General features: G+C 43.8%; 1 protein-coding gene across 1 annotated transcript in view; it reads left to right on the top strand.

The window, feature by feature from the left end:
• NRG2 (neuregulin 2) overlaps positions 1–27,804 on the top strand; it is a 243,563-nt gene that overhangs the window by 34,124 nt on the left and 181,635 nt on the right. Inside the window, exon 2 of the mRNA XM_047849740.1 lies at positions 23,841–24,637. Coding sequence (XP_047705696.1) covers positions 23,908–24,637 — 730 coding nt within the window. The 5' untranslated portion in view covers positions 23,841–23,907. The remainder of the gene's footprint in view (positions 1–23,840; positions 24,638–27,804) is intronic.

Here is a 27,804-nt window from a genome sequence, read left to right as displayed (position 1 = left end):
AACCTCCATGCTACAATAGAATGGCTTTAAGTTTCTGCCATCAGCAGTTAGGTGAATGGTAGTGTTGTACTGTCATTTACTGACAGGGGAGGGTCTGAAGGAGGAAAAGGTTTTTAGGCTGGATGGAAATGGAGTCGGAGGAATGATGAGTAAGTTCAGGGATGTCTGGCCAACCTAATGAGGTATTGGGACAGATGTACCTCAGCTGATTCACCAGCCATAGATGTAATGTGTCAGCTGTGACCATGCTTTTTTTTCAAAGAACAGCCCTCTTTCTATTCTGGGACTTTGCAAATTTTAGTTTGAAAATCACCTATTTACATTAATATTGCCAATTAATTGGTTATGCTGCCACCTTGTGGTATGCCTTAGGATAGCAAGATATGTCTTTTTATTAGATGAACTGTACACTGTTTTTAAATTACAGAAAGCAAATATCAGAAAAGCATTGGTGTCATTGTTCAGAATACCACCATTCCTCTGTCTGCATCATGAATTCTTTTCCATATTCCAAAATTTAACATTGGCTTTATATTAAACGGTTAATGTTGCAAAAGTTAAATCCCCCCCAAAATAAAAAGCTTAATGCAAAAAAATTATACAAATAACTAATATTTGTTGAATTATTACTATGTGCTAGGGATAATTTTAAGTCCTTTACATGAAGGTCTCATTTTATTTTATTTTTATTTTTTATCATTTATTATTTTAAGTTTTAATTGATTTATTTATTTTGAGAGAGAGAGAGCACGCATGCACAGACGAGTGTGAGCCAGTGGGGAAGGGAGAGAGAGGAAGAGAGAGAGAGAGAGAGAGAGAGAGAGAGAGAATCCCAAGAAGGCTCTACACTGTCAGCACAGAGCCCAACATGAGGCTCGAAATCACAAATGGTGAGATCATGACCTGGGCCAAAACCAAGAGTCAGATGCTCAACCGACTGAGCCACCCAGGCTCCCCGAACAACAACCCTGAATATGATTATGCCTGCTTGAGGAAATCGGGGCATAGAAAGAGAAGTAATTGACTCAAGCCTACACAGCCAGCAAATAATGGAGTTGAGATTTCAAATATACGTAATAGGATTTTACAACTCTTAAGCTTAAGCACTGTAAACATTGTTTAATGAGGAAAAATTTTAAATAATCTAAATATTTAACAATAAGGAAATGCCCCACAAACTCTAGAGTGCAATTTGATAGAATGTTCACAGACATTTAAAATGAGATTCAGAGATTATTAATAATATGAGAAACTATTTATAGTGAAAAAATCCAGCCAATGTTGTTTGTACAGTATTAGTTCTAATCAATATGTGACACTCTAGCATGTTCTTGTATTTTTTAAGTTTTAAAAACTTACTTGGAAATAACTTCAAACTTAAGGAACATAGCAAATATAGAGTACAAGGAACACTTGTATACCCTTTACAAAGATTCACCTATTGTTATCTTTTACTTCATTTGCTTTATCGTTTGTTCTGTTTCTCTCACCACACACACACACACACACACTTTTTTTTCTGAATCATTTGAGGTAAGTTAACATACATTATAGTTTTTTACCCCTGAATACTTTATTATTGATTTCTGCAGAATAGGGCTTTGCTGTATACTTGTTACTTTCATAAATTCACATAGGTATAATACTTTTATCTGATTTACTGCCCATATTCCAAATATTTTAGTTGATCTAATGATGTCCCTTACAGGTTTTTCCCCTTCTAGTACAGGTTCAATTTTAGGTTCAGGTAGAGCATTTAGTTGTCATGTCTCCTAAACCTGGAAGCTTTCCCAGCTGTTGCCTTTTCTGACATTGACATTTTTGGAGGGTATAACTTCTCCACACCCCCATCTTTTTTAGAAAATAGAACACTTTTCGTTTCCTATTTGTCTGATGTTTCCTCATAATCATATTGGGTTTATACCCTTTTAGCAGGACTTCTGCCTAGATGATGCTGTGACCGTCTCAGGGAATTGCATCTGGAGGGACATGGTGCTCATCTGTCTCTCGTAGGTGATGCTAATTTTGATCACCCAGTCAAGGAGGTGCTTGGTGTCCCCACTGTATAATTATCCTTTCTTTTTCTTTCTTACAACGACTAAGAAGTGGGGGAAAGGGGTGAGCTAGTTTAAGACCATGTAAATATCCTATTCTTCATTTTCACCAAAACTTTCCCTTAGATTTAGCACTTAGTGATGGTTCTTGCTTTATCCAGTCTTTACCCTGAAGGTTGCAAAATGATGCTTTTCCAATTTGCATCCTGTCCACAAATACCAGTTGTTGCCACAGGGCTGCGTTAGGATTTTCGTGGGGCCTGTGCTCTTTGCTGTCGTGGACCCCTTACTCCATAAAAATTTGTTTAAATTATGTTTTATGACCGTGTTTGTGTAAAGATGAATATGATCCAAGCAGGATTTATTCTTACTACATTTATTTTTCTTCGGATTTCTTTTTATTTTTTTTCAACATTTATTTTTGGGACAGAGAGAGACAGAGCATGAACGGGGGAGGGGCAGAGAGAGAGGGAGACACAGAATCGGAAACAGGCTCCAGACTCTGAGCCATCAGCCCAGAGCACGACGCGGGGCTCGAACTCACGGACCGCGAGATCGTGACCTGGCTGAAGTCGGACGCTCAACCGACTGCGCCACCCAGGCGCCCCCGGATTTCTTTTTAAAGAAATAAAAATTAGAACACTTTCATGGGCCTTTACTAGTATCCCAGGCTTTGGGGTGCCTGGCTGGCTCAGTCTGTAGAGCATGCGACTCTTGATCTCTGGGTCATGAGTTCAAATCCCATGTTGGGTATGGAGCCAACTTAAAAAAAAAAGATATTGTGGGTTTTAAACAACTGTTTATTGAATACTTGGCTCTGGGTTCTTAGCATTCTGCTCTATTTTTTTTTTTAAGTTTATTTATTTTTGAGAGAGTGTGAGTGAGTGAGGGGCAGAGAGAGAGGGAGACACAGAATCCAAAGCAGGCTCCACGCTCTGAGCTGTCAGCACAGAGCCCAATGCAGGGTTCGAACCCATGAACTGCGAGATCATGACCTGAGCCGAAGTTGGACGCTTAACCAACTGAGCCACTCAGGTGCCCCTCTTAGCATTCTGCTGTAAGCAAGATACCTCTTAGAGGTATCTGAGGATATATTATGTTCATAAGTTCCTTGAATTACTTCATTCTGTTATATTTTTTTCCCATTCAGTGTGGTCATAATAGTCATTTGAAATAAATTACATTCGTTTTGGCTTTGGTTTTAGTTTTGTTTTCCTTTCTTATTGATTTAATTGATTTTTGAATATGTAAGACATTAACATGCTTTCAAAAGTCAAAACTATACAAAAAGTTACACTCAGGCTCCCAACTGTGTTCCTTCCATTCATTCTCCTCAACCCTTACTCCTTGTGGGAAACACACTTCATTGGTTTCTAGTTTTTCTTTTTTGTAATGATAATCATATTTTCTTATTTTCCCTTTATTCTTATACAAAAGGTAACATATTAAATGTGCTCTTTTGCACGTTGCTTTTTTCATTTACTATGTCCTGGAAATCATTCCATACAGTTCACAGAGATCATCCCCATTCTTTTTTATAGTTGCATAGTACTCCAAGGTATGGATGTACTATTGCTTTGAAATAACCTCCCTCATTTAGATATTTAGATCCTTGGGGCACCTGGGTGGCGCAGTCGGTTGAGCGTCCGACTTCAGCCAGGTCACGATCTCGCGGTCAGTGAGTTCGAGCCCTGCGTCGGGCTCTGGGCTGATGGCTCGGAGCCTGTTTCCGAGTCTGTGTCTCCCTCTCTCTCTGCCCCTCCCCCGTTCATGCTCTGTCTCTCTCTGTCCCAAAAATAAATAAACGTTGAAAAAAAAATTAGATATTTAGATCCTTTCCAATATTTTGAAATTACAAATAATGCTGCAATGTTCACTCGCATTTTTATGTTCTTGTTCATGGATAGTTTTATATTATTGGAGTTGTATTTCAGGATCAATTTCTAAAGTGGGATTGCTGTGTTGAATGGAAAATTTGTACATAGTTTTGCTACATTCCCTCCAGTAATCTATGAGAGCATGTTTTCCTACATCCTTACCAACAGAATGTCTTGTTAGGCTTTTGATTTTTTTGCCAATCTAGTGTGTGAGCAATGATACCTCAATACACTTTAAGAATTTACATTTCTCTTGGGGCGCCTGGGTGGCTCAGTCAGTTAAGCATCCAACTTCAGCTCAGGTCATGATCTCGAGGTTCATGAGTTTGAGCCCCGCATCGGGCTCTGTGCTGACAGCTCAGAGCCTGGAGCCTGCTTCAGATTCTGTGACTCCCTCTCTCTCTGCCCCTGCCCCATGCTCGCGCTCTCTCCGTCTCTCAAAAAATAAGGAAACATTAAAAAAAATTTTTTAAATAATAATTTACATTTCTCTTGTTATGAACGAAGTTGAACATCATTTCGTATGTTTAAAACCCATCTTTGTGTGTTTCTTTGTGAATTGTCTGTTCATGCCTCATGCTTATTTTTCTATGGGATTTTTGGTAAACTTTTCTCCACTTTAAGGCAGTTTTTAAGAAGTAAACTTAAAACATTAACCCTTTATCTGTGATACATATTGTGAACATTATATCCCATTTTGTCATTTGTCTTTTGATTTTGCTTATGGTGTTTTGTCACACAAAACATTTTTATTTTTATGTGGTTAAATTTATCACTCTTTCGTTTTTCTTGCCTCTAGGTTTCAAATTATAGTTACAAAGCCTGCCCCTACAAAGAGGGTAAAGAGAAATTCACCCAAATTTTCTTCCAGAACGTGTATGGTATTTATTTATTTATTTACAACTAAAGCTCTCATTCACTTAGAGTGTATTCTTTTTCATGGTATCAAGAATGTGTCTAATTTTACTGTTTTTTTTTTTCAAATGGCTCTCGTATTTAAAAAAGAACACGTAGGAGCTAATTCTTTGGGATATGAATAATTGATTTTGTTTTTATTTTCTCTCTTTCCTCTATTTTCCAAATTTTCCCTAATAAACTTTCTCTTTTTTTTTTTTTAACACAGGAGGAAACATTTTTAAAAAGAGATAGAAAGTTGTAACAAGGACATGGGCATTCTGGAGGTCATGATTCCCATTAACATTGCTTTTGTCCTCAGAACACGGAGAGTGCATACAGTTTTTATGGCATAGCTCAGGACTTCATTTACACTTTCAAGTCTTATTTCTGTTTCATAAATGTGTGAGTATTCTCTCCTCAGTTTACACTGTGAATTTCTTGAGGTCAAACTGTTGATTAAATTAACAATCCTCATATTTCCCATAAGTGCACATATACTTGCTAAGTAAAATTTTCTGATTTTTACTTGACTATACATGGTAATTATGTTTACATATTCTTGAACATTTAAGTGTATCTTACAGAGCCAGATAAACAATGGTATGCTTATTAGTTGATTCAGATATTCCAACTTAGACCAGAGAAAAGTGGTAGTAGATTTAATTTTCTTTCTTTTTCTTTGCCTAGGCTCCAAACAATTTGTATGTATGTGTGTATATATTACAGTCTTCATAGAAAGGCTGCATGTTAATTAACATGCTTTCACAGAGAACACAGAAATTCAGAAAGTGGAAGACATAGTTTTTTTTTTTTAATTATTATTTGAGAGAGAGAGAGAACGAGCGGTGTAGGGGATAGAGGGAGAGGGAGGAAGAGAATCTTAAGCAGGTTGCACATTCAGCACCGAGCCTGATGTGGGGCTTGATCCCATGACCCTGGGATCATGACCTGAGCCAAAATCAAGAGTCAGATACCCAACTGACTAAGCCATCCCGGTGCCTCAGAGGACATAGTTTCCAACGTTTTTAAAATTTGAGCCCTATGTTGTTCAAAAAGAAATGGGAAAGTTTATTTATTACACTTTTCTTTATGCGAGAGTGCACTCTATAAAAGTTGTTTGTAGGTAATTTTTTTAGTTAGCTGTATCATAACCTCAATGTTGGCTAATTTGTGATAGATAAAAATATGCATACAGATATTAGGATATAAAAGCTCAAATACATACGCACCACCCATCACCAAGACTGCCTGGACTGCTTGTTCCTTTTCTAAAAATCTAACTTAATTTTTTTGTTTTGTTTCTACTTTTTGTCCAAGGCTTTTGTTGCTATTTCTTCAAAGGTGACATTACCCGTAAAAACTTTGGGGGAGGAGGACACACAGTGTGATTTATCAGGGACAGCCACCCCTTTAGGAATGGCACTTTGTGGTGGTCCTTGCCTGATAAATTTTTCTCTTTGTCCTCCCGGTGAGTTCCCATCTATCCTTCAGAAAAACCCTCCTCCTCATCACTTCCTTTGTGATGTGTTTCTAGAGTTAATTCATCCTCTGTACTGATGCCTGAGGAATACCAATTTGAGTTTGATCAGAGGAGGAAGAGCCAGAGAGGAGACCTTAAGTGAAATGGTGTGGATAGAACCCCTGTGGGAGTGGGTTGTGGGAATGAAAAGCGGAAATAAGTCCCACAGACAGCTGATTCATGAAGTTTGGTTATGAATGGAAACAAGAAGAGTGGACGTTGGGGGAAGGGAATACAGAGCCAAAGAAGCTTTTTAAGAAAATAGATGATATTATTATTCCCTTTATCAGTAGACAAATGGCAATGAGGTAAAAGGGAAAAATTGATGATGTAGCAGAAGGAAAACATAATTAAGCGAAGTCCTTCAAAAGGCAAGGAAGGAGGGGATCTGGAACATACTGGCAGTGTTGGCTTTTGATAGGAACAGGTAAACAATTGTTCCAGTGTGAGAGAGGAAAGGGAGAGAGTGAGTCCAGGTATGGAAAGGTTGGTATATTCGGTAGTGGGAAGAAGGGGGAATGCCTGTCATTTTTTCTCCTACCACAACACAGTTGAGGTCATCAAAATAAAATGTTACCTACAAAGTGCATAAAGAAGGTAAGCTACATAGTCTCTAGAGAGTCTTGCCTAAGATACTGTTTCAGTATTTCTTGCCTTTTAACAAGCTACTTCCAAACTTAGGGGCTTAAAACCACAATTTATTATTTCTCACCATTCTGTGAATTGACTAGGTGGTTCTTCTGCTTCCTGTGGTGTTGGCTGAGGTGCTGGGGAAGGCAGAATGTCCCAATGGCCTCACTCTCATGGCCAGCAGTTGGTCCTGGGTGCTAGCTGGGGCTGTCAGTCAGGGGCCCTGCTCTTCCTACACTTGGGCCTTGCCACACAGTTGCTTGGGCTTCCTCACAGCATGGTGGTCTCAAGGGAGAAGGACTTCTTACCTGTCTAACTGCTTGGCTAGTTTGGAAAGGGATTCAATATTGGGGTAGTTTCAGCTTTGGGGGCCACCGTTTAAAACCTACCCATAAAATCTATACCTGGGAAGAATGATATCCATGTTTTGTCTTGCCATTTAAAACCATCTGATAAGAATTCTCAACAATAGCAACAACAACAACTGTGATTTTTCGTAGATCCAGGATGTAAACAAAACTTCATTACTCCTTTGGTGATTTGCATTTCTTTTTCCAGGCAAAAAACTGCCACCTGAGGGGCGCCTGGATGGCTCAGTTGGTTCGGCGGCTGACCGGCTCAGGTCATGATCTTGCGGTCCATGAGTTCGAGCCCCGTGTCGGGCTCTCTGCTGACAGCTCAGAGCCTGGAGCCTGTTTCAGATTCTGTGCCACCCTCTCTCTGACCCTCCCCTGTTCCTGTCTCAAAAATAAATAAAACGTTAAAAAAAAACCTTCCACCTGTGACCAAGATTCCTCTTAGTTTTCTGTGCACATGGCAGATTTATCCCTAATGCAAAGTTTTAAAGTCCCATTTCCCCCCAACTAGTTACGGCATTTTTTTTGTGTGACTTTTCATATACAAAAGAAAGGGGAGCATTGAAAGAATGATTGTACACAGGGGAAATGGAGAGCTCTTGCCTCTGAGTCCATGGATAGAAACACGGTCAGTTATACTCAACCTTTGTGTGCCTGAGAGAACGGTGAGAAGGAAAGCTGAAAAAGTTGTATGTTCATGAAAAAGATATGTTCATAAATACAAAAAAAAAAAATGTAGCTTCTGGGCAGAGCCACTTGTCCCCTATAGTTTTTCATTTTAATAAGCAGCTGAAATGTAAGCATTATAATTCATTTTAAAAGGCGTTCTGGGGCGCCTGGGTGGCTCAGTCAGTTGCGCATCCGACTTCAACTCAGGTTATGATCTTGAGGTTCTGAGTTGGAGCCCCACGTTGGTCTCTGTGCTGACAGCTCAGAGCCTGGAGCCTGCTTTGGATTCTGTGTTTCCCTCTCTCTCTGCCCCTCTCCTGCTCTCACTCTGTGTCTCTCTCTCTCAAAAATAACTAAATTAAAAAAAAATTTTTAAGGCGTTTTGTTTTCCCCAGGACTTATATCACAAAATTACAAACTAAAAAATACCTGAAGCTGAATATAAATTTCCACTGAAAAAAATACCATTTTGGTGAGGAAGTGGTTGGTAGCAGAGACATTCCATGTGATACTATAAACATTTTATTACACAGTACCCTTATGTCTACTGGAAATCAGGGTTCCAAGTTGGAAAGCTTTATCTCTTCAAGTTTCTGTATTTTATAGCACTTTTCCTACTTAAAAAAAATTTTTTTTAAACGTTTATTTATTTTTGAGACAGAGAGAGACAGAGCATGAACGGGGGAGGGGCAGAGAGAGAGGGAGACACAGAATCTGAAACAGGCTCCAGGCTCTGAGCCATCAGCCCAGAGCCTGACGCGGGGCTCGAACTCACGGACCTCGAGATCGTGACCTGAGCTGAAGTCGGACGCTTAACCGACTGAGCCACCCAGGCGCCCCAACACTTTTTAAAAAATGTTTTATTTATTTTTTGAGAGAGAGAGAGAGAGAGAGAGAGAGAGAGAGCGAGCGCGGGGGAGGGGCAGAGAGAGAGAGGAGCAGAGGATCTGAAGTAGGCTCTGCACTGACAAGCTGACAGCAGTGAGCCCAATGCAGCACTCAAACTCACAACCCCTCCCCATCCCCCCCTTCTCCCCCCCCCACCCCCCATCACGAGATCACAACCTGAGCCAAAGGAAGCCAAAGTCAGAGGCTCAACTGACTGAGCCACCTAGCCACCCTGCACTTTCCCTACCTTTGCCTGCAAAATCCCCTTTCTGAGCCACAGGAATTTCTTTCATATTTGAGGCCACCTGCAGGGCCTCAAATACACTAAACGTTCTAAAAACTGTCTACAACGATGGAAATCTTCTATGTTTTCACTGTTTAATATAATAACCTCTAGTGATGTATGGTGATTGAGCACTTGCAATGTGGCTGGTGTGAATGAGGGGCAGAATTTAAATTTTACCTAGTTTTTTTTTCTTTTTAACGTGTATTTATTTTTGAGACAGAGAGAGACAGAGCATGAACGGGGGAGGGTCAGAGAGAGGGAGACACAGAATCCGAAACAGGCTCCAGGTTCTGAGCTGTCAGCACAGAGCCCGATGCGGGGCTTGAACCCACGGACCATGAGATCATGACCTGACCCGAAGTTGGACGCTTAACCGACTGAGCCACCCAGGTGCCCCAAATTTTACCTAGTTTTAATTGCTTACATACAATTTTTAAATAGCCACATATGGGTAGTGGCTACCATATTGGACAGGACAGCCTGGTGTCTCTCTCATAGTTCATAAAATTCCGGTCACCTCCTTTCCTCTAGACTCTGGTAAAACTGGGCTGCAATGTCATAATTCACTGGAGGACATTGCCCTAGCCTAGGGTTTTTTGTTTGTTTGTTTTGTAGTAATTTAATTAATGTCTCTCTCCCTCATTGGATCACAAGTTCCTAAGGGCAAGGGCTAAGTTTGTTTTTTCTCACTTTTATGTTATGCTTGGCACCTAGTCCAGTATTTGGGACATAATGGATGTTCAGAAAATAAATTACTACATGAATGAATTTACCTTTGGTATAAATGAGGCCTCCACTATCTACTATGTGTGTGTGTGTGTGTGTGAGAGAGAGAGAGAGAGAGAGAGAGAGAGAGAGAGAGAGGTTTCTGGAGAAGGATCTAAAGATGTGGACAGGAGACCAAGGCCAGGTTATTAACGAGAATTAGAGTTGGCTACAGAACACGTTGGGATCAGAAAATTGGCTTTATTAATAATAAGACTCTTCTTCAGCATTCACTATGTGCCAGACAATATCCAAAGTACTTTACAGGAAATGTCTTATATAATCCTCATAAGATGACCCTGCGGAATAAGTACTATTATTATCCCCATTTACAGATGGCACGGAGGAAAGGAGGAGTCACTTACCAAGGTCATACAGCTAGTAAATAGTAGAGCAAGCATTTAAATCCAAGCAATCTGACTTCAGAGCCTATCTTCTTAACCACAATGCTGTATTGCTTTCTGTTTGATTGTGTCCATATGGTGACAGAAGCTTAGTGACCTCAAATGTCTACATCAAGCTTTTGTCTAAATTTAAGCCTCAGTAAGCCAGTGTCTCCTGGAGGTTTAGGCCTCTTTCCAGTGGTGCAGGTGGAAGGAGGTGGGGGGTGGTAGAACCCAGGATAATAGGATATGAAAATCTGCACAGGACTCCTTTTCTAAGAAGTCAAACAAATATTTTTACTTTTAGGATTTTTTTTTTCCTGGTACGTAATAAAGGAGAAATAACACCTTCTCTTTTATTTGTTTTAATTTTTTGTTAATTTATTTTTGAGAGCGAGAGAGACAGAGCACAAGCAGGGGAGGGGAAGAGAGAGGGAGACACAGAATCCACAGCAGGCTCCAGGCTCCAAGCTGTCAGCACAGAGCCCGATGTGGGAGCTCGAACCCACGGACCGTGAGATCATGACCTGAGCCCAAGTCAGACGCTTAACCGACTGAGCCACCCAGGTGCACCTACACCTTTTCTTTACTAAAACAAAGCACAAAATAGTGAACCCCTACTCCTCCAAAACTCTGTTCTAGTTAGAAAGATCAGTGAAAACCCCTAAGAGTTACTATAACCTGATTGTGAATTCTAGTTTTGTTTAGCTTTCCCTCCTCTCCTCCCCTCACCTCTATCCCATATGAAGTGCTCCACAGATCTTCCTATTTAGTTGTCTCTTTAATTGTTTCATGTAAGGATATCTCATCTTCCTGTGCTAATTATCCATTGTGTGCCCCCTCCCCCAAAACCCAGATTCACTCTCCACCCTGCCCAGCCCTGTTCTGAACCCTGGAGCCCCATCCTCTCTTGGATATCACCTCTGGCTTCCAGTGGGTTCAGCAGAAGCTTGTCATGGGGGTAGGAAGAAGTGAAGCGATTGGGGATTTCTTCTCCCTCCTTTCCCCCTTTTTTTTACGTTAGTTTATTTTTGAGAGAGAGAGAGAGAAAGAGAGAGAGGGAGGGGCAGAGAAAGAGGAAGACACAGACTCCAAAGCAGGCTCCAGGCTCTGAGCTGTCAGCACAGAGCCCGATGCAGGACTAGAACTCAAAACCTCAAGATCATGACCCGAGCTGAAGTCAGAAGCTTAATCGACCAAGCCACCCAGGCACCCATGGTGCCATGGTCTTGTAGTAGCTGCTGACAACACCTCCGACACTGCTCCAGTCTCACTGAGACCCTGTAACCCCTTCCTCACCTTGCCCCTGAATGTCTAGGGAAGGGAAGGTTTTAACAAACTCCTGGCAGTCCTGGGTGCCTCTACCTACCTGTTGTTTCTTTTAAATCTGCCCACAGCCTTGTAAATAGCCCCTTTAGTAAATTATTTGAAGTCAACTATTTCAAGTAGAATATTATTTCCTGGTTGGTATCCTGCTCGATATGTTTCACCCGTGGTGATCGTTCAAATTGTAAAGGCATGGAAGAAGCCTGGACTTTCAAAGAGATGTAGGATTAAAAAGGCTTCAGGTGGATTGTCCCACAGATTGGGTTGTGAGATTTTATTACTGTTTCCAACATTGTTCAGGGGAGAGAGACTCTGAATGTGACAGACGTGTGTACCCTGTTATATGTATCAGAGATAGCTTATCAGGGTTTTTTACAGCTCCATGAAATGACCTCAAGGTTATTTATTGCCCTGGGACTGATCAACTAGCAACCTTGTGATTACTATATGGGTTTCATAGGTAACTCGATCCAGAGAAAGGCGTACCTTGCAGGGTAGACACCAACATCCCAGACCCTGAAAAAGCATAGTCTTCTCTTTATTAATCAGATTGATATTTTTAAACAGAGAAAGAAAGACGAGTACTGTTTTCCATCTTTCCCCTTCCACAGGCATGCTCCCTTTGTCTCGCTGGCTTGCATTTCTCAAATATGTATCTTTTGTTGGCGGTGTTGTTGTGTTTTGCTTTATGTTAAAATGAAGGTTTCTGGCACCCAAATCTATAAACTAATCTGTATCTCTGCTCTGACACTGTATCTACTTTCCCATTCATTCCGGTTACAATAGAACGATCACTTTTCCTGTGAAAGAGCAGCCCCCCCTCTCTGTGCTCTGACGCCCATCCTCTCTTTTCTTCTCAATGATTTCCCTCTTCGGTTATGCCCTTTCACCCACAACAATTTCTTTTCTTCTTATTGGAAAATGCCCATCAGGTGCAAGCATCCTCTAGCATCTCCTGTGTTGGTAAAAACATTCCCCTGAATCCACATCCCCCTCCAACTGGTGCTTCGTTTCTCTGCTTGTCTGCACAGCAAAACTTTTTGAAAATGTTGTTTATACTGGCTGTCACTGCTTCCTTACCTTTCACTGACTCCATCCTGGCTTCCCTCCAGGAAACCATCACTCCACTGAAAAAACTCGAGTCAAGGTCATGAGTGAATTCCATGTTGGCGAATTCTATCACTCTTTCTCATCCTCAGCCTCTTATAAACATTGGACACAGTTGACCAGTCTCTCTTGAAAATACTTTCTTCTCTTGGCTTCCATGGCACCATTCCCCCAGTCTCCTTTTCTGACTCCTCCTCTTCTATTCAATCTCTAAATGTTGGGTTGAGCCAGGCTAAGATCTAGACTTGTGCCGCCCACCTGTAGCTAGTGTGAAATAAGATTTGCCGTAAGGATAAAATGCACTCTGAATTTCAAAGACTTAGTGTGGAAACAAAAAGAATACAAAATATCTCATTAAAATTGTCTGTGAGTATATACTGAAATACTATTTTGGACATTTTTAGTTATTAAAATTCATTTCATCTGTTTCTTTTTACCTTTTAAATAAGGCTATTAGAAAATTTAAAATGACAGGGGCGCCTGGGTAGCTCAGCTGGTTGAGCATCCAACTTCGGCTCAGGTCATGATCTCATAGTTTGTGAGTTCGAGCCCCGCATTGGGCTCTGTGCTGACAGCTCGGAGCCTGGAGCCTGCTTCAGATTCTGTGTCTCCCTCTCTCTCTGCCCCTCCCCTGCTTGTGCTCTGTCTCTCTCTCTCTCTCTTAAAAATAAACATTAAAATAAATTTAAAAAATAAAATTCAAAATTACATGGTGTTTCACATATATATATTTAGTTTATTATTTTGAGAGAGAGATAGCATGTGCAAGCAGGGGAGGGGCAGAGAGACAGGGAGAGAGAGAATCCCAAGCAGTTTCCACACTGTCAGCACAGAGCCCATGTGGGGCTCTATCTCATGAATCATGAGATCATGACCTGAGCTGAAATCAAGAGTCAGAGGCTTAACCAACTGAGCCACCTGGGCGTCCCTCACATATATTTCTATTGGACAGGGTAGTTCTAGATCTTTTCCCAATCAAATTTCTGATTTCCTCTTTTTATCCCATTCTATAGCTTTACATAACATCTCTATGTGGATGCCCAAATTTAGACCTCTAACTCTGACCTCTCGTTTCAAGTCCAGACTTAACTATCCAGCTGGTTCTTGAACTTCCATTTAAACATCTAACAGGTGTCTCACTGTTACCATGTCAAAACTAGAATTTTCTTTTTTCTTCCAGCCCCATTATGTTACTTGCTAAGTTTCCTATCCCGATCTGTCCAGTTACTCAAGCCAAAATTTGAGTCATCCTCGATCACTTTATTTTCTGTACTCACTTCACCCAATCTTCCAGCAAGCCTTGTTGGTTCCACCTTCAAATTACATTTTGAATTCCACCCATTTTTCATCTCTTCTGCCACTACCCCAGTCTAAGCCACTGTCACCTCCTACCCACACTACTCTAACAGCTTCCTAAATGCTCTCTTTGCTTTCACTCTTGTAACCATTACAGTCTCTGTCCCATATTTGAGAGTGATCTCTTTTGTACATAAACCAAACGATGTCATTCCTCTTACTTAAACCCTCCAGTGACTTCTCATTGTACGTAGAATAAAATCCACACCTACAATAGCATGCAAGGCTCAGCCTAAGTCTGATCCCTACTTATCTCCCTAACCTCATTCCATGCCACGCTTTTCCCCTTGACATAACAATTTCTGGGGTGCCTGGGTGGCTCAGTCGGTGGAGCCTCAGACGCTTGATTTTGGCTCTGGTCGTGATCTCAGGGTCATGGGATTGAACCCCACGTGGGGCTCTGCGCTGACAGCATGGAGCCTGCTTGGGATTCTCTCTCTCACTCTCTCTCTCCCCTCCCAAACTTGTGTGCACATGCGCTCTCTCTCTCAAAATAAATAAACATTAAAAAAATTATAACAATTTCCAGTCTCACTGGCCTTCCTTCCCCACTCTGATCTTGTCAAGTTTGTCGTTGCCTCAGGTCCTTTGTATGGTGCTCTCCCCTCTGCCTCAAATGCTCTGCTCCCAGAGTTTTGTATGTCAACTCCTCTTCCTCCTTAAGATCTCAGCTCAGGAGCACCTGGGTGGCTCAGTCGTTTAAGCACCCGACTTCGGCTCAGGTCATGATCTCACGGTTTGTGGGTTCGAGCCCCGCATCGGGCTCTGTGCTGACAGCTCAGAGCCTGGAGCCTGCTTCAGACTCTGTGTCTCCCCCTCTCTCTGTCCCTCCCTCTCTCCCTCTCTCTCTCTCTCAAAAATAAATAAACATTAAAAAAAAAAAAATCTCAGCTCAAATCCTGCCTCCTTAGAGAGGCCATCCCTGTGAGTGGCAGTCTGTTCAGGTCACTTCCAATCTAGTCATACTCACACACTCTCTCTTCCTCTTTTCTTTCTCTTGCTAAAATGTTTTGTGTCATTTCCTTTTTAGTGTCTGTCTCCCTTTAAAAGCGTAAGCTCTTCAGGAGCAGGGACTTTGTGTGTCTTACTTGTACCTGCATTCTCATCATCTTGGATAAAGCTTGGTCTAGAGTAGGCACTGAAAATAGTTTTGAGTGATAAATAGCAAAATAAATATTAAGTATATGGATTTTTATTTATTTTTTTTTCAACGTTTATTTATTTTTGGGACAGAGAGAGACAGAGCATGAACGGGGGAGGGGCAGAGAGAGAGGGAGACACAGAATCGGAAACAGGCTCCAGGCTCTGAGCCATCAGCCCAGAGCCTGACGCGGGGCTCGAACTCACGGACCGCGAGATGGTGACCTGGCTGCAGTCGGACGCTTAACTGACTGCGCCACCCAGGCGCCCCATAATAATATGGATTTTTAAAAAGAAGGAACGAATGACATTTTTGGGGGAATAACTTTATTTTGGAATGAATAATGCGGGATGTTTTAGAAACTAAGCCACAACTTAAAGAATATAATGCATTAGGCCTTAATAGATATTAACCCCTTAGTGGAATTGAGCTTGTTATGTTCAGCAAACATTGAGGTCCTCTCATTTGCACGACAAACTCTCTGTGCCCTCAGAATTGGAGGAGCTGAGAGAACAGTGGGTCATTGAGCCTGCGAAGCAAAGAGGAGGGTGACATCATAGGAGAAAAGTGTGTGCACATTGGCCCAGGGAGAGGGGAGGGATAGAAGGAGTAGAGGGGTGGTCAAGGGCAAGTGTTAGCTCCTGACTTTAATTCGGCCTAGATTTTAGCTCAAGCTAAAAGGAACCAAGACAATTATTTCTTTAGCATCTGGGTCAGTATGCATAGTAGGTTTTCAATAAGTGCTTTCTGGTAGAGTGAATAAATAAGCTTATGAATCAGAAAGAAAATTCAGGAAAGGTAAAGTCTTAACATTTCTGACCTTGGACACATTGGAAGTGTCTAGGAAGCAAATGAAAAAGAATGCACATGAATTGGAAATTATGAGGTAGAGACAAGGTTGAATTGGACACTCAAAGGTACACTAGCCTGAGGATTTGGGAATAAGAATAATTTCTTCTTCTCGTTCTGCTTCACGCCCCCAGAGTTGAATCAACCTCAGAGTTCCTGTTGACCTCAGGAGAGGATTCCAAATACACAAATCAGGAAAACAGAGGGAGGAAAATCTTTGAATGCTAACCAGCAAAAACATCCAGCTTGGGGGTGTCTTATTTTTCCCCAGTCCCAATTAGATACACTCTGACATGTAAAAGAGAAGTAATGATGGGGTGAAGCAGGGAGGTACTATCTGAAGGTGACAACGTGAACCTGATAATCTATGTCCAGATTATACCTCTGCTGTGCTCCGTTTTGGGCAGCTTCTGGATTTGAATCTAAAAGTGATATCTGGAAAAGAGATAATAATTTGTGCTCACATAGCACTTTTCATCTGAAGGTCTCCAAGCACTTTACAAAGAAATAAGTATTATTATCCCAGATGGAAGGACTCAGACAGAGGGGGTGCTGCCCTTTCCAGCAAATTGGAGAGTAGAAACCCTTGGGCGTCTGACACAGCCCTAGGCTATAAATTATTGAACCCTGTCCTCCCTTCACTGGGAGCTGGGACTATCAATGCTGTGACTTTGCATAAATAATTAAATAAACAAGCAAGCAAACAAACAAACATCAGGCTCTACTCTTAAGAATTTTAGCATGTGTTCAAAACATAGGACAATGGGTGGTTTTAAAACCACTGAATTTGGGGTAAAGTCTAGCTACTTAGAATAAGAAGAGTGGTTATTCTAATACTAGCTAACATGTGCCAGGCATTGTTTTAAGCAGCCTACATATGATATTTAAGCCTCACAACAACTGTAACGAGGGAGAACCTATTATCACTTTACCCATTTTACAGCTGAGGCCACAGAGACACAGAGAAGTTAAGTAACGCGGCCAAAAAATCGGCTAAGCAAGTGACAGCGCCGGAATTCAGATGTGGACAGTCTGAGCCCATGGCTCACACTCTCAGCCAGTTCCTCGGTGCCAGATACCGTGAAGCATTTTGCATGAATTATCTCATTGAATCCTCACAAAACCCCTAAGAGGTAGATACATCATTACCCCACTATTAGCGGGGGAGGAAACCAAGGCTTAGAAAGGTGAAGTGACCTGCTCACATTCTAGCAGGGGCGGAGCCAGGATTTTGAACCCTGGACAAAACAGCACAAAACAGGCAAGGCGTGGAGGTTTGGGTGCTGTTTCTGCCACTAACTAAGCTGCGTGACCTTGAGCAAATCAAATCATCTCCGTGGCCTCTGTCTACCTCTGAGAAAAGAAGACATCGGGCTGCATTGATGCTGAAGTCCTTCCCAGGGCTAATATCCTCAGATTCTCAGTATCTGTTTTCTGTTTAGTCCCCTGTTTGAAACTCCTTGGAGGAAAAGAAATTAACCACACAGAACCTGAGAGTCACTCTGGAAGCCAAATTTAGAAAACAGATCTCAAAAGGAGAAAAAAGAAGTTTACAAAATGTCTTTATTTAGAAAACGAGACTGTCCTGCAGTGTTTGGCTGGATTTGTAAGACTCGGCAACCACATAAAAGCCAGACACATCTCCTCCACGAGCCAGTTCTCCTGGTCGTAGTGACTCGCGTAACCTGGTTCAGTGGCCAGAAATGGCCACTGAATCGGCTAAAGCTGGAAGAAGCCCATCCTGTGTAGGAGGGATCTGGGAGAAGGAGCCAAGCTTTTCATGTGGGTGTTCTATCTCGAATTCAGAATGTCTATACCATTCTGTCTACTTCTGTTTTTATTCTCAGTGATTATTATATAGTGACACAGCCCACTGCTACCATGAACCAGTTTTTTCACAACCTGGTGGGGAGCCATGGTATAGTCAACAGGTCTGGCTTTCTATTTCTCCGGGTTGTTCTGTTCAAAAGCGTGAGCTTGAGCCACAGGAAACACAATTATCTTAAAGAGGTATATCTATACACTCCCATGTTCGTGGCAGTGCTGTTCGCAACAGCCAAGGTACAGAAACAACCCAGATGTCCATCAGTGAATGAGTGGATAAAGACGGGATATGTCACTCTCTATAGAATTATTATTATTCAGCCTTAAAAAAGAAAACAATTCTATTTGCCACAAACAGGTGAACCTAGAGGACATTATGCTTAGCGAAATGAGCCAGACACAGGAAGACAAATACTGCACGGTATCATTTATGTGTGGAATCTTAAAACACAACAAAACAAAATAATAAAATAAAATAAAATGAAAGTTAGACTTATAGAAACAGAATAGAATGGCGGTTGTCAGGGGCTGGGGAGTGGGGGAAGGGGGAGAGATTGGCAAAAGAGTGTAAACTTTCATTTATAAAATGAATAAGCTCTTAGGATCTAAAGTACACAGGGTGAGTATAGTTGATAACACTGTATAGATAACACTTTATCTATCTATGTAGAAAACGATTGGCTTTTGCACTTTATATTACACTTTTGTCCATGATACCTCAATTAAGCTGAAAAAATAAAAATAAGGAGAAAAAAATAAAACAAACGAAAAACCTCCCAAAAGTGTGAGCTTTGAGTTTGTGATAAATCTTGGCCCTATTAGTAGACTTTGTGATCTTGGGAAAGTCACATCAATTCTCGCAATGTCTCAATTTTCCTCCTCTGTTTGTAAAATGTTGCCTCCACCCCTTGCTCTCCAGTGGTATACATTTCAGATAGTCTGCCACTGATAGAAGTATCTGGGAGAGGTTAGGGACCTCTCCGATGACAACAGGGTGAGGCAGAGACATGTGGCAGTGGTGTGCACAAAGCAAGCATTTGGGCAACGACGAACCTGAATGGGAATCCTAACTCTGTCATTTGGGCAAGTTATTAATCCTCTACAAGTCTCTTCAGCTTGTAAAATGCAAAACTGTTGAGGTATGGAAATATAAACACGAAGCTCCTGACATACGATAGACCATTAATAAATGGCCTATTATTATTTTTATGATCAGTTGTTGAATTATGACTAGTTAGCAGGTTCAGAATATCAAGATTTATTTTCTTTTTTGTCTATTAAACTTTTAAAATGTTTATCCATTTTTAAAGAGAGAGAGAGACAGAGAGAAAGCAGGGGAGGGGCAGAGAGAGCTTGAGATTGAGAATCCCAAGCAGGCTCCATGCTGCCAGCACAGAGACTGACGCCGGGCTTGAACTCAGGAACAGCGAGATCATGACTTGAGCCAAAATCAAGAGTTGGATGCTCAACCGATTGAGCCACCCAGGTGCCCAATCAAGATTTATTTTCTAAAACATGCACACTAATTCACTTTGATCGCCAGGAAAGAGCCAATTGGGTGTGTCCTTCTAGGAAACCAGACACCCTCTTTTTCTATACTAAAGGCTTGAGGCTAATTCTGGAAGCTGGACAGGAAACCTGGACAGGTACTTCTCTTCCCCTTAGAAGTCTCTGCCTACGGCCCCACTTTCTGTGGCCACAGGAATTCTAGTAGTCTGCTGGGATTTCAAAACTTTCCTTTTGTTCTGAAGAGGGTAAAATTATAATGCAATAATTCCCAACCCTTTTTAGCATCAGACTTTCATCTTAAGGCTAAAAAATAATTTCAAGGAATCCCATACAATGAAAATCTATTTGAAGTAGCTTTTTAAAAAAATTTTTTTAATGTTTATTTTTTTTTTAATTTTTTTTTCAATGTTTTTTATTTATTTTTGGGACAGAGAGAGACAGAGCATGAACGGGGGAGGGACAGAGAGAGAGGGAGACACAGAATCGGAAACAGGCTCCAGGCTCTGAGCCATCAGCCCAGAGCCTGACGCGGGGCTCGAACTCACGGACCGCGAGATCGTGACCTGGCTGAAGTCGGACACTTAACCGACTGCGCCACCCAGGCGCCCCAATGTTTATATATTTTTGAGAGAGAGCATGCAAGCAGGGAAGGGGAAGAGAAGGATGGAGACACAGAATCCAAAGCAGGTTCCAGGCTCTGAGCTGTCAGCACAGAGCCCGATGCAGGGCTTGAACTCACAAACTGCAAGATCATGACCTGGGCCGAAGTCAGGTGCTTAACCGACTGGGCCACCCAGGTGCCCCGGAAGTAGCTTTTGATTAAGAACATACATGATAACAATTAGAAACAGTATGAAGTTAGAGGATCCTCTGAAACATTTTTTTTCAAACAGGTAGTATACGAGCCTGATATAACATTCACACAGTACAAAAGGGTATAGTACTTTCACTCGCTCCTCAGTCACTCAGTGCCCTTCCCAGAGCCCACTGTTGTTTCAGTTTCTGCTGTGTCCTTTCAAAGGTAATCTATGCTTTATAAATACTTACATATTTATCCTTTAAAACAAGACGAAATGATAGGATTTCTTTCCACTGTTCTTCATACCTAACAATGTCTTGTTATACTTTAAATTATTTTTAACATTTGTTTATTTTTGAGAGAGAGAGACAGAGCACAAGCAGGTGAGGGGAGAAGAGAGAGGGAGACACAGAATCTGAAGCAGGCTCTAGGCTCTGAGCTGTGAGCACAGAGCCTGACATGGGGCTCGAACTCAAGAACCATGAGATCATGACCTGAGCCAAAGCCAGACGTTCAACTGATTGAGTTACCCAGGCGCTCCCTATCTTGTTATACTTTAAAATGGGTCTGTGAAAAAAGGAAAGAGGATGTGTGTTTTTGTTCATCATGGTGGCATCTACTATTGAAAAGTTGAATTGTATCTGTTAATATACAGAAAGTTCAAGTGTACATTAACTACACAGCACTTAGAGATTCTCAGCTCTAAGTTGGGAACCACTGGTATAAGAAAGTTAACAGTAATATTCAACATTAATTTTGGCCCGTACTCTGTATCAGGCATTGTTCTAAGCACTTTACACTTATTATCGCATATAATCCACATCCTTCAAATCCTTCTCTCAGCTTAAGTGTTATCTCCTCAGAGAAGCTTTCTAGCATCCAAGTTTACCTGCCCTCTCCCCTTTCCATTATTCCCTATCATTTCATCCTATTGATTTCCTTCAGGAGACGAGCCTCTATAAGCAATTAGTTACCTATCTGTCTATTTGTTTACTGTTGCTTTTCCCAACAGTACAGGCTTTAAGAGCAGGGACAGTGTCAGTTTGGTTCCCTGCAGTATATCCAGTGGCCTGTAGTGTGCCTCAGTGTTTGGCACAGAGGAGCCATTCAACTGGATATTAGTATATAACGAGCAATGAAACAACTTTATGGGGTAAACCCTATGATGATCTCCATTATACATATGAGGAAACGAAGTCCTAGAGAGAAAAATGGGCTCATCCCAAAGTTTGTGAATTACAAAACTGATTTGAAACCCAGCTCTGCTTGACCACAGAGCACAAGTTCTTTACCACTCTGGTCTCCGGAACCGAGGTCTCAGTACAGTCCTGGCTGTGTGTGATCTTGAGTAAGTTCCTTTTCCTCCCTGGGACTGGGTGGTCCACTGAGAAACAGGAGAGTGAAGTTAGCAATATTCCTTACAGTGACGTTCTGTGACATGGGAGATCGTGATCTACAAAAATATAAAGGGGAACGTTGAAGGGGCCAACAAGACTGGCTCTCTTAAGAGAGCTGACTTTAGATCGTTTTCTTCCTTCCCTCCTTTCTTCACTGAAGATTTGCTGATCTCTGTTCTATGCCAGCCACTGTGTTATAGTGCTCCAGAGACTAATAGGACATAGTCCCTGCCATTAAGGTGCCTGGTCTAATGCAAACCCACTAACAGCTGCTTTTAGTATAGGTCGGTGCCATCCAGTAATATGTATGAGGCCCATGGTTACACGAAAGAGGAAGGGATTAATTCCATCATGTTATGTGTATGGTTCTGGGGATGGAGGTAGATGTGAGGAAGGGGGAGATGAGGTATAATGCTGAGCTGGGCCTTGGGGAAAGAATAGTTTTCCCAGATGGACAAGGTTGAGGTAAGGCTTCTGGACACAAGAGACATTATCTGTGGAAGCACAGCAAGAAACAGCATGCTGTGCTGAGGATTCCTGGGGTGGTGGGTTGGCTCCCAGCATATGGAGCTGGTTAGTTAGAGGGAGCCCATGAAGAGTCATGCTGAAGAGTCTGCGAACTTGATTCCTCCAAGCAGTGGCATGGCCAACTCATATCTACATTTCATCTTTAGAAGGGTGACTCTGACGGTGGTAGCACTGGAGGAGGGCGATGGGGCAAAGGGTGTAGAGACTAGTTAGGAAGTGTGGTGGTAGCCGAGGTGAGAGATGATGAGCACTTGGACCTCAGGCATTCACAGCAGGGCTGGAGAGGATACACTGGAGATTTTTTAAAAGGTAGAGCAGAAGGACTTGGTGATTGATTGGATGAGAGAAAATAAGGGGAGACCACGGGACTTATTTGAAGGGACCAGGTGGCCAAGTATAAAATACTGCTATTGACAACTACAGCGAGTTTGGAGTGGGGTGGGAGAAACAACACTGTTGGCTTTGGATATGTTAAGTTTGAGGTGTGTCTTCGACAGCTAGGGAAGGTTTAGCTCCATCCTTCCTTTCCAGAATAGCCGTCCCAGCCTAAGCCAGACATCCCTGGGCTGGCTTCCTGCGGGGCCCAGGCAGGGGTAAAATTCTCTAAGACCTGAGTAGAATTCCTGAGTTCCACATCCTTCAAGGATATAAGAATAAGCTGGGTATTGAAAACTAGATCCTTATTGATAGGAGTAGAATGGATCCTGGATTTGCTTTTTTAAATCAGATGCCGGCTCCAGTGGACCAAACCCTTCTGCCTCTTGCAAGCATCAGACTTCTACAAAGAAACCTTTTCCTATGGAGCAGCCAGCCTCTGGCCCTGACAGGCTCTGGCTCTCAAGCTGGCTCCCGAGAAGCCCCCTACCTCCCTTAGGGAACAGCTTTTTAAAAGAAGATGAGGTTGTGCAGCGCCTGGCCCTGTCTAGCAGCTGCAGAAAACCCAGAGTCTTGGGAATGGACCCACTCCCAGCCACCACCCTGGTGGCGTTTAGGTGTCCTCGATGCCGAGACAAGACTCCACGTAGCCCTAACTCTTTCCAAAAATGATGGGACTGGAATCCTTCCCCACCTCAATTCATACCTCTAGAGCTCACTAGGTGTTGGCAGGGCCCGAACACGTGGGGTCGACTAGGGGCCGGCCTCTAGGGTCCTGCCAAGGAAGGGGACAACCCAGGAGGCGGAGGGCTGGCCCGCCACACCTCGCGTGGAAATCTCCCTGGCTGCTCCAGCTGACGGCCAAAAGGCAGGGGCACACCCTGTGTCCCACTCCCACTTTCATAGGACGGTGCCAGAATCCCTTATCTCTACTCCGTCCTCTCGTCACACACTGCCCTACTGTCCTGCCCATAAATCCCAAGAGCTAAGGTAGCGCGATTCCTCCCGCTTCCCTGCGGGCCCCGAAGCCGGGCGCTAAGGCAGTGCAGTCCCAAGCTTCCCCTGCAGAAGCCGCGCTCCTCACTCGGTCCGGGGGTAGAGGGGGCGCGAGAGAGCAAGTGGGCGGGCGTCCTATTCTCCGCATCCTCCTCCAGGTCCTGGCGCGCAGGGTGGGAGCGCCGCGCGGCTCCGCGCTGCGCATCGCGGCCCGCTTGCCGCCTGCCCCCTGCCCTAGCTGGGCCGCCTCCCCGGGCTGCCGGTGGAGGGCTACGAGGCGCTAACGTTACGCTGTTTCCGGTTTTCTAGCGGGCTCTGTTTCCCCTCCCAAGGCGGCGGCGGCGGAGCGGCGGAGCCCCCCAAATGGCCTGGCCAGATGCGGCAGGTTTGCTGCTCAGCGCTGCCGCCGCCGCCACTGGAGAAGGCTCGGTGCAGCAGCTACAGCGACAGCAGCAGCAGCAGCGGCAGCAGCAGCAGCAGCAGCGGCAGCAGCAGCGGCAGCAGCGAGAGCAGCAGCAGCAGCAGCAGCAGCAGCGAGAGCAGCAGCAGGAGCAGCAGCAGCAACAGCAGCATCTCCCGTCCCGCTGCGCCCCCAGAGCCGCGGCCGCCGCAACAGCCGCAGCCCCGCAGCCCCGCAGCCCGGAGAGCCGCCGCCCGCTCTCGAGCCGCAGCCGCCGGCGGCATGAGGCGCGACCCGGCCCCCGGCTTCTCCATGCTGCTCTTCGGTGTGTCGCTCGCCTGCTACTCGCCTAGCCTCAAGTCGGTGCAGGACCAGGCGTATAAGGCACCCGTGGTGGTGGAGGGCAAGGTACAGGGGTTAGCCCCGGCCGGCGGCTCCAGCTCCAACAGCACCCGAGAGCCGCCTGCCTCGGGTCGGGTGGCGCTGGTAAAGGTGCTGGACAAGTGGCCGCTCCGGAGCGGGGGTCTGCAGCGCGAGCAGGTGATCAGCGTGGGCTCCTGTGCGCCGCTCGAAAGGAACCAGCGCTACATCTTTTTCCTGGAGCCCACGGAGCAGCCCTTAGTGTTTAAGACGGCCTTTGCCCCCATCGACACCAACGGCAAAAACCTCAAGAAAGAGGTGGGCAAGATCCTGTGCACTGACTGCGGTGAGTCGCCCCCTCCCTCTGCTAGAGAAAGGGGGGAGGGGAGAGGTGGTAGAGAATGGGGGTGGGGCGGAGAGGTGCTGCAGGTGCCCAGGCCTGGCAGCGGCGGGCTGCTGGGGGGTGGGGCCGCCCCTGGGCAGGGCGCCTGGCACGGGTGGGTGAGGGGGTTGGGGTTGGGGAGAAGGAGGATCGGGCTCAAAGTGTGCCAGGGGTGGGGGGCGGGGGAAGGCGCTGGCCTGTGCCAGCAGCGATCTGCGGCTGATGTATGGCAAGTGGAGCTGGAAAGCTGCCATCATAGCCCAGTAGCGGCAGGAAAAACGGAGAAGTCCGGGCGGTGCTGGCCCGAGGCTCAGTGAGTCAGGAGTGACCCTCGGAGGCCTTGCCCGCTCTGCTCCCATGGGCCTGCCTTGCTCAGGCTGGAGAGGGTCTGCAGGAGCAGCCGGGCAGACTCCCAGCTTGTGAAGGCCTCCGCTTACAAGTTCTCCTAGGGAATGATGGCCCCCGCCCCCTCCTTCCTCTCCTGGGCCCCGGGTTCTGCTCATCCACACCGCTGGCGCAGACAGAGTTGGACTTTTTATGCTACTGTTTTCCGTCCTCCATGTGGCTCGGGTGTTTTCTCCATTGTGATTGCCCGTCTTTGCTAAGCAGTTAGCATGCTTTCTCTTAACGTCCAGGACCATCGAGCAGACACCTCTCTTGGCTGTTTCTGGGAGATTTCACTAGGTCTGTTGATGGTGATGACAGTGAAAGAGAGTAACTTATTTCTGCTGAATGCTGTAAGTTCAAGCTCTGACATCTTACTGGCAGGATGTGTTGACTGCGTCTCTCATCTTCATGGTTTTGGGCGCTGCACAGGAACGCAGGTGACTGGAAACAAAACACTGAAATCTGTAGGTCTCTGTAGGTGGGAGTGGAGGTCTCCCATGACAAAAGTCAAAGAAATATCAGTTTAAGAGCTTTTGTTTCTTATCCCTGCACCCAATACTTCTCAGTAAGGTATTTCAAACCAAATCGGCCCCATACTGGAGTATTTGGTGTTAGCTTATCTTGTGCTTATTCATATTGGGGTTTCATTTTGTCCCAAGTAAGGCTGAATTTGGTGCTTGCTGTGTGACTCTGAGCTGTGTAATCACTGAATTGTGACAGATGTCCTGGATGGCCATCGAAGTTGGTTTGTTTACCAGTTTACCAATTGGTTCTAGATAGGCTTTGAGAAGCAAAGAATGTGTAACAGCTCCTAGGAGGTTTTGCTGCCCTTATCTTTCTAGATCAATGCCTTTGACTTTTGGAAGCTTTCCTCCTCTTACCAACCCCCCCCCCCCCCACCCCCGCCGCCGTCCTTCAGGAGACAAATTTTAATTTAGTGGTGGTAGTATATCTAGGCATTATGTTGAACAGTGATCACTTTGATCAGAAGAATCTTGAAGTATCTTAATAAGGAGGGAAAAACTTTGGTGGTAACAGCAGTTTCTCTCTCTGACATTGTTCTGAGGAATATTGTTGACTGCTCTTTAATGTCTTAAATGTTTTATGATGACAAGTTGAGACCAGTTAAGAATGTCTAATTTTTTATTGTTAAGTATTTTATCTGAGACCCCGTGGGGAGCTGTGGATCTGTATTGTGCAGTGGGAAATAGATAGTAAAAACATTTATTGAACCTTGTCCAAGGACAGCTTCTGTTTTGGTTTTCGGTGAGTTGCTCCTGAATATGCACGGGGCACATCACCACATAATCCCTAGTCTGGTCCACTGAGACCCAATGGTGATTGTCAGGTAATCCCCTGTCTTCCTCCTCCTCCTTTACTCCTTCCCTCCTGACAATTATGCCTTGTTCGTTTTAGTGAGAGTTTAATAGTTGAATAGTTGAATGTGTGATCAGGAAGGATTTGGAGGTCAGAAATGTTGTCTGCTTTGAGCTTATGATTGCCTCATATGACTGAAATGGCATGGGTAGTATAGTGCCCGGAAGATACTGCAATCCGTGCTAAGGAGAAGGCTCTCCCACACTGCAAATTGTCAAGGAGCAGGAATGAGCATGGAAGTAAACACTTCAGAAATGCAAATATTTTTGCTTTGAGTTGATAACATATAGATCTGGGTCAGTTCAGGAGGGGGGCTTTATACAAGGGGATTAGAAATTAAAGGACATATTTTCGAGAGGAAACTTGTGGAACTGATGATCGTGTGGCAGAAGAGCATAGACTACATTTTCCTATTTCCGACTGCGGGGTTAAAGAAAGCAGAAAGCGTGCACTGGTGATGGTATATTAAATAAGGAAACAAAATCATCCTAACTAACCACAACACCTTCCTTGTGTTCAGCAGGAAATAACTAACAAATTCATTTTCTGTTTTCTGTCTCTAAAGAAAGCCCTCTAGGCCACAGGGTCATTGGGAACATTTTCTCCTTGGAGCAGATCTGCCCATTGCAAAATAGGGAAACTGGCACTCAGAAACTGTCATCATGGCCGTTATATTGAGCAACTGTGGTTGAATTGTTACTTTGTTTAGCCAGTTCCAGCTCTGAATGTGTCTGGATTCAGAGAGGTACGGTTCCTGGGGAGATCATCTAGAAAGGTGTGTTTTGGTGGGCCAGGACTTTGGGATAATATACCATATAGAGTGATACTGAGCTTAAAAGTTAGCAAATGTCTCAGTAGCATCAGTGAGGGGTCATACTGGACCCTTTCTAGAAGGTCCTCATAATGGCTAATTTCACCGCAACTGTAGAATATCGATTTGAAGCATGTGAAATCTGGCTGCAATAACAGTATGTGTCAGAGGGGTATTTTTATAGATCTCATGTGTATCATTCATCCAAAATTACTACCTCTGGTGGTAAAGAGTTGAGTAAAATCTTTGCATTTCTAAGATTGCATGCATGAGGTGTTTTCTATGCCTTCTGTGGAAAGGAGATGAAAAAGAGTTAGAAAGAAGTCTTAGAGATTAGCAACTCTGTACAAGGCATCCTGTTCTGCAAACGGGCCTGCATTTTTAACAATGGTTGCATATATTTTGGTATAATCACACCCTATCTTGTTGTTTTCCTATGTGTATGCTCTTAAGCTGTTTCCTTGTTGAATAGACACAGCCGATGTGTTACCAAAAAAAAAAAAAAAAAAAAAAGATCATTCTTCCTTTGGAACTTTCTGACTTGCAGTTTTCTTCC

This window comes from Prionailurus viverrinus, chromosome A1, assembly GCF_022837055.1.
Source record: "Prionailurus viverrinus isolate Anna chromosome A1, UM_Priviv_1.0, whole genome shotgun sequence".
Lineage (NCBI taxonomy): Eukaryota > Metazoa > Chordata > Mammalia > Carnivora > Felidae > Prionailurus > Prionailurus viverrinus.
This window is presented reverse-complemented; position numbering and strand designations above follow the sequence as displayed.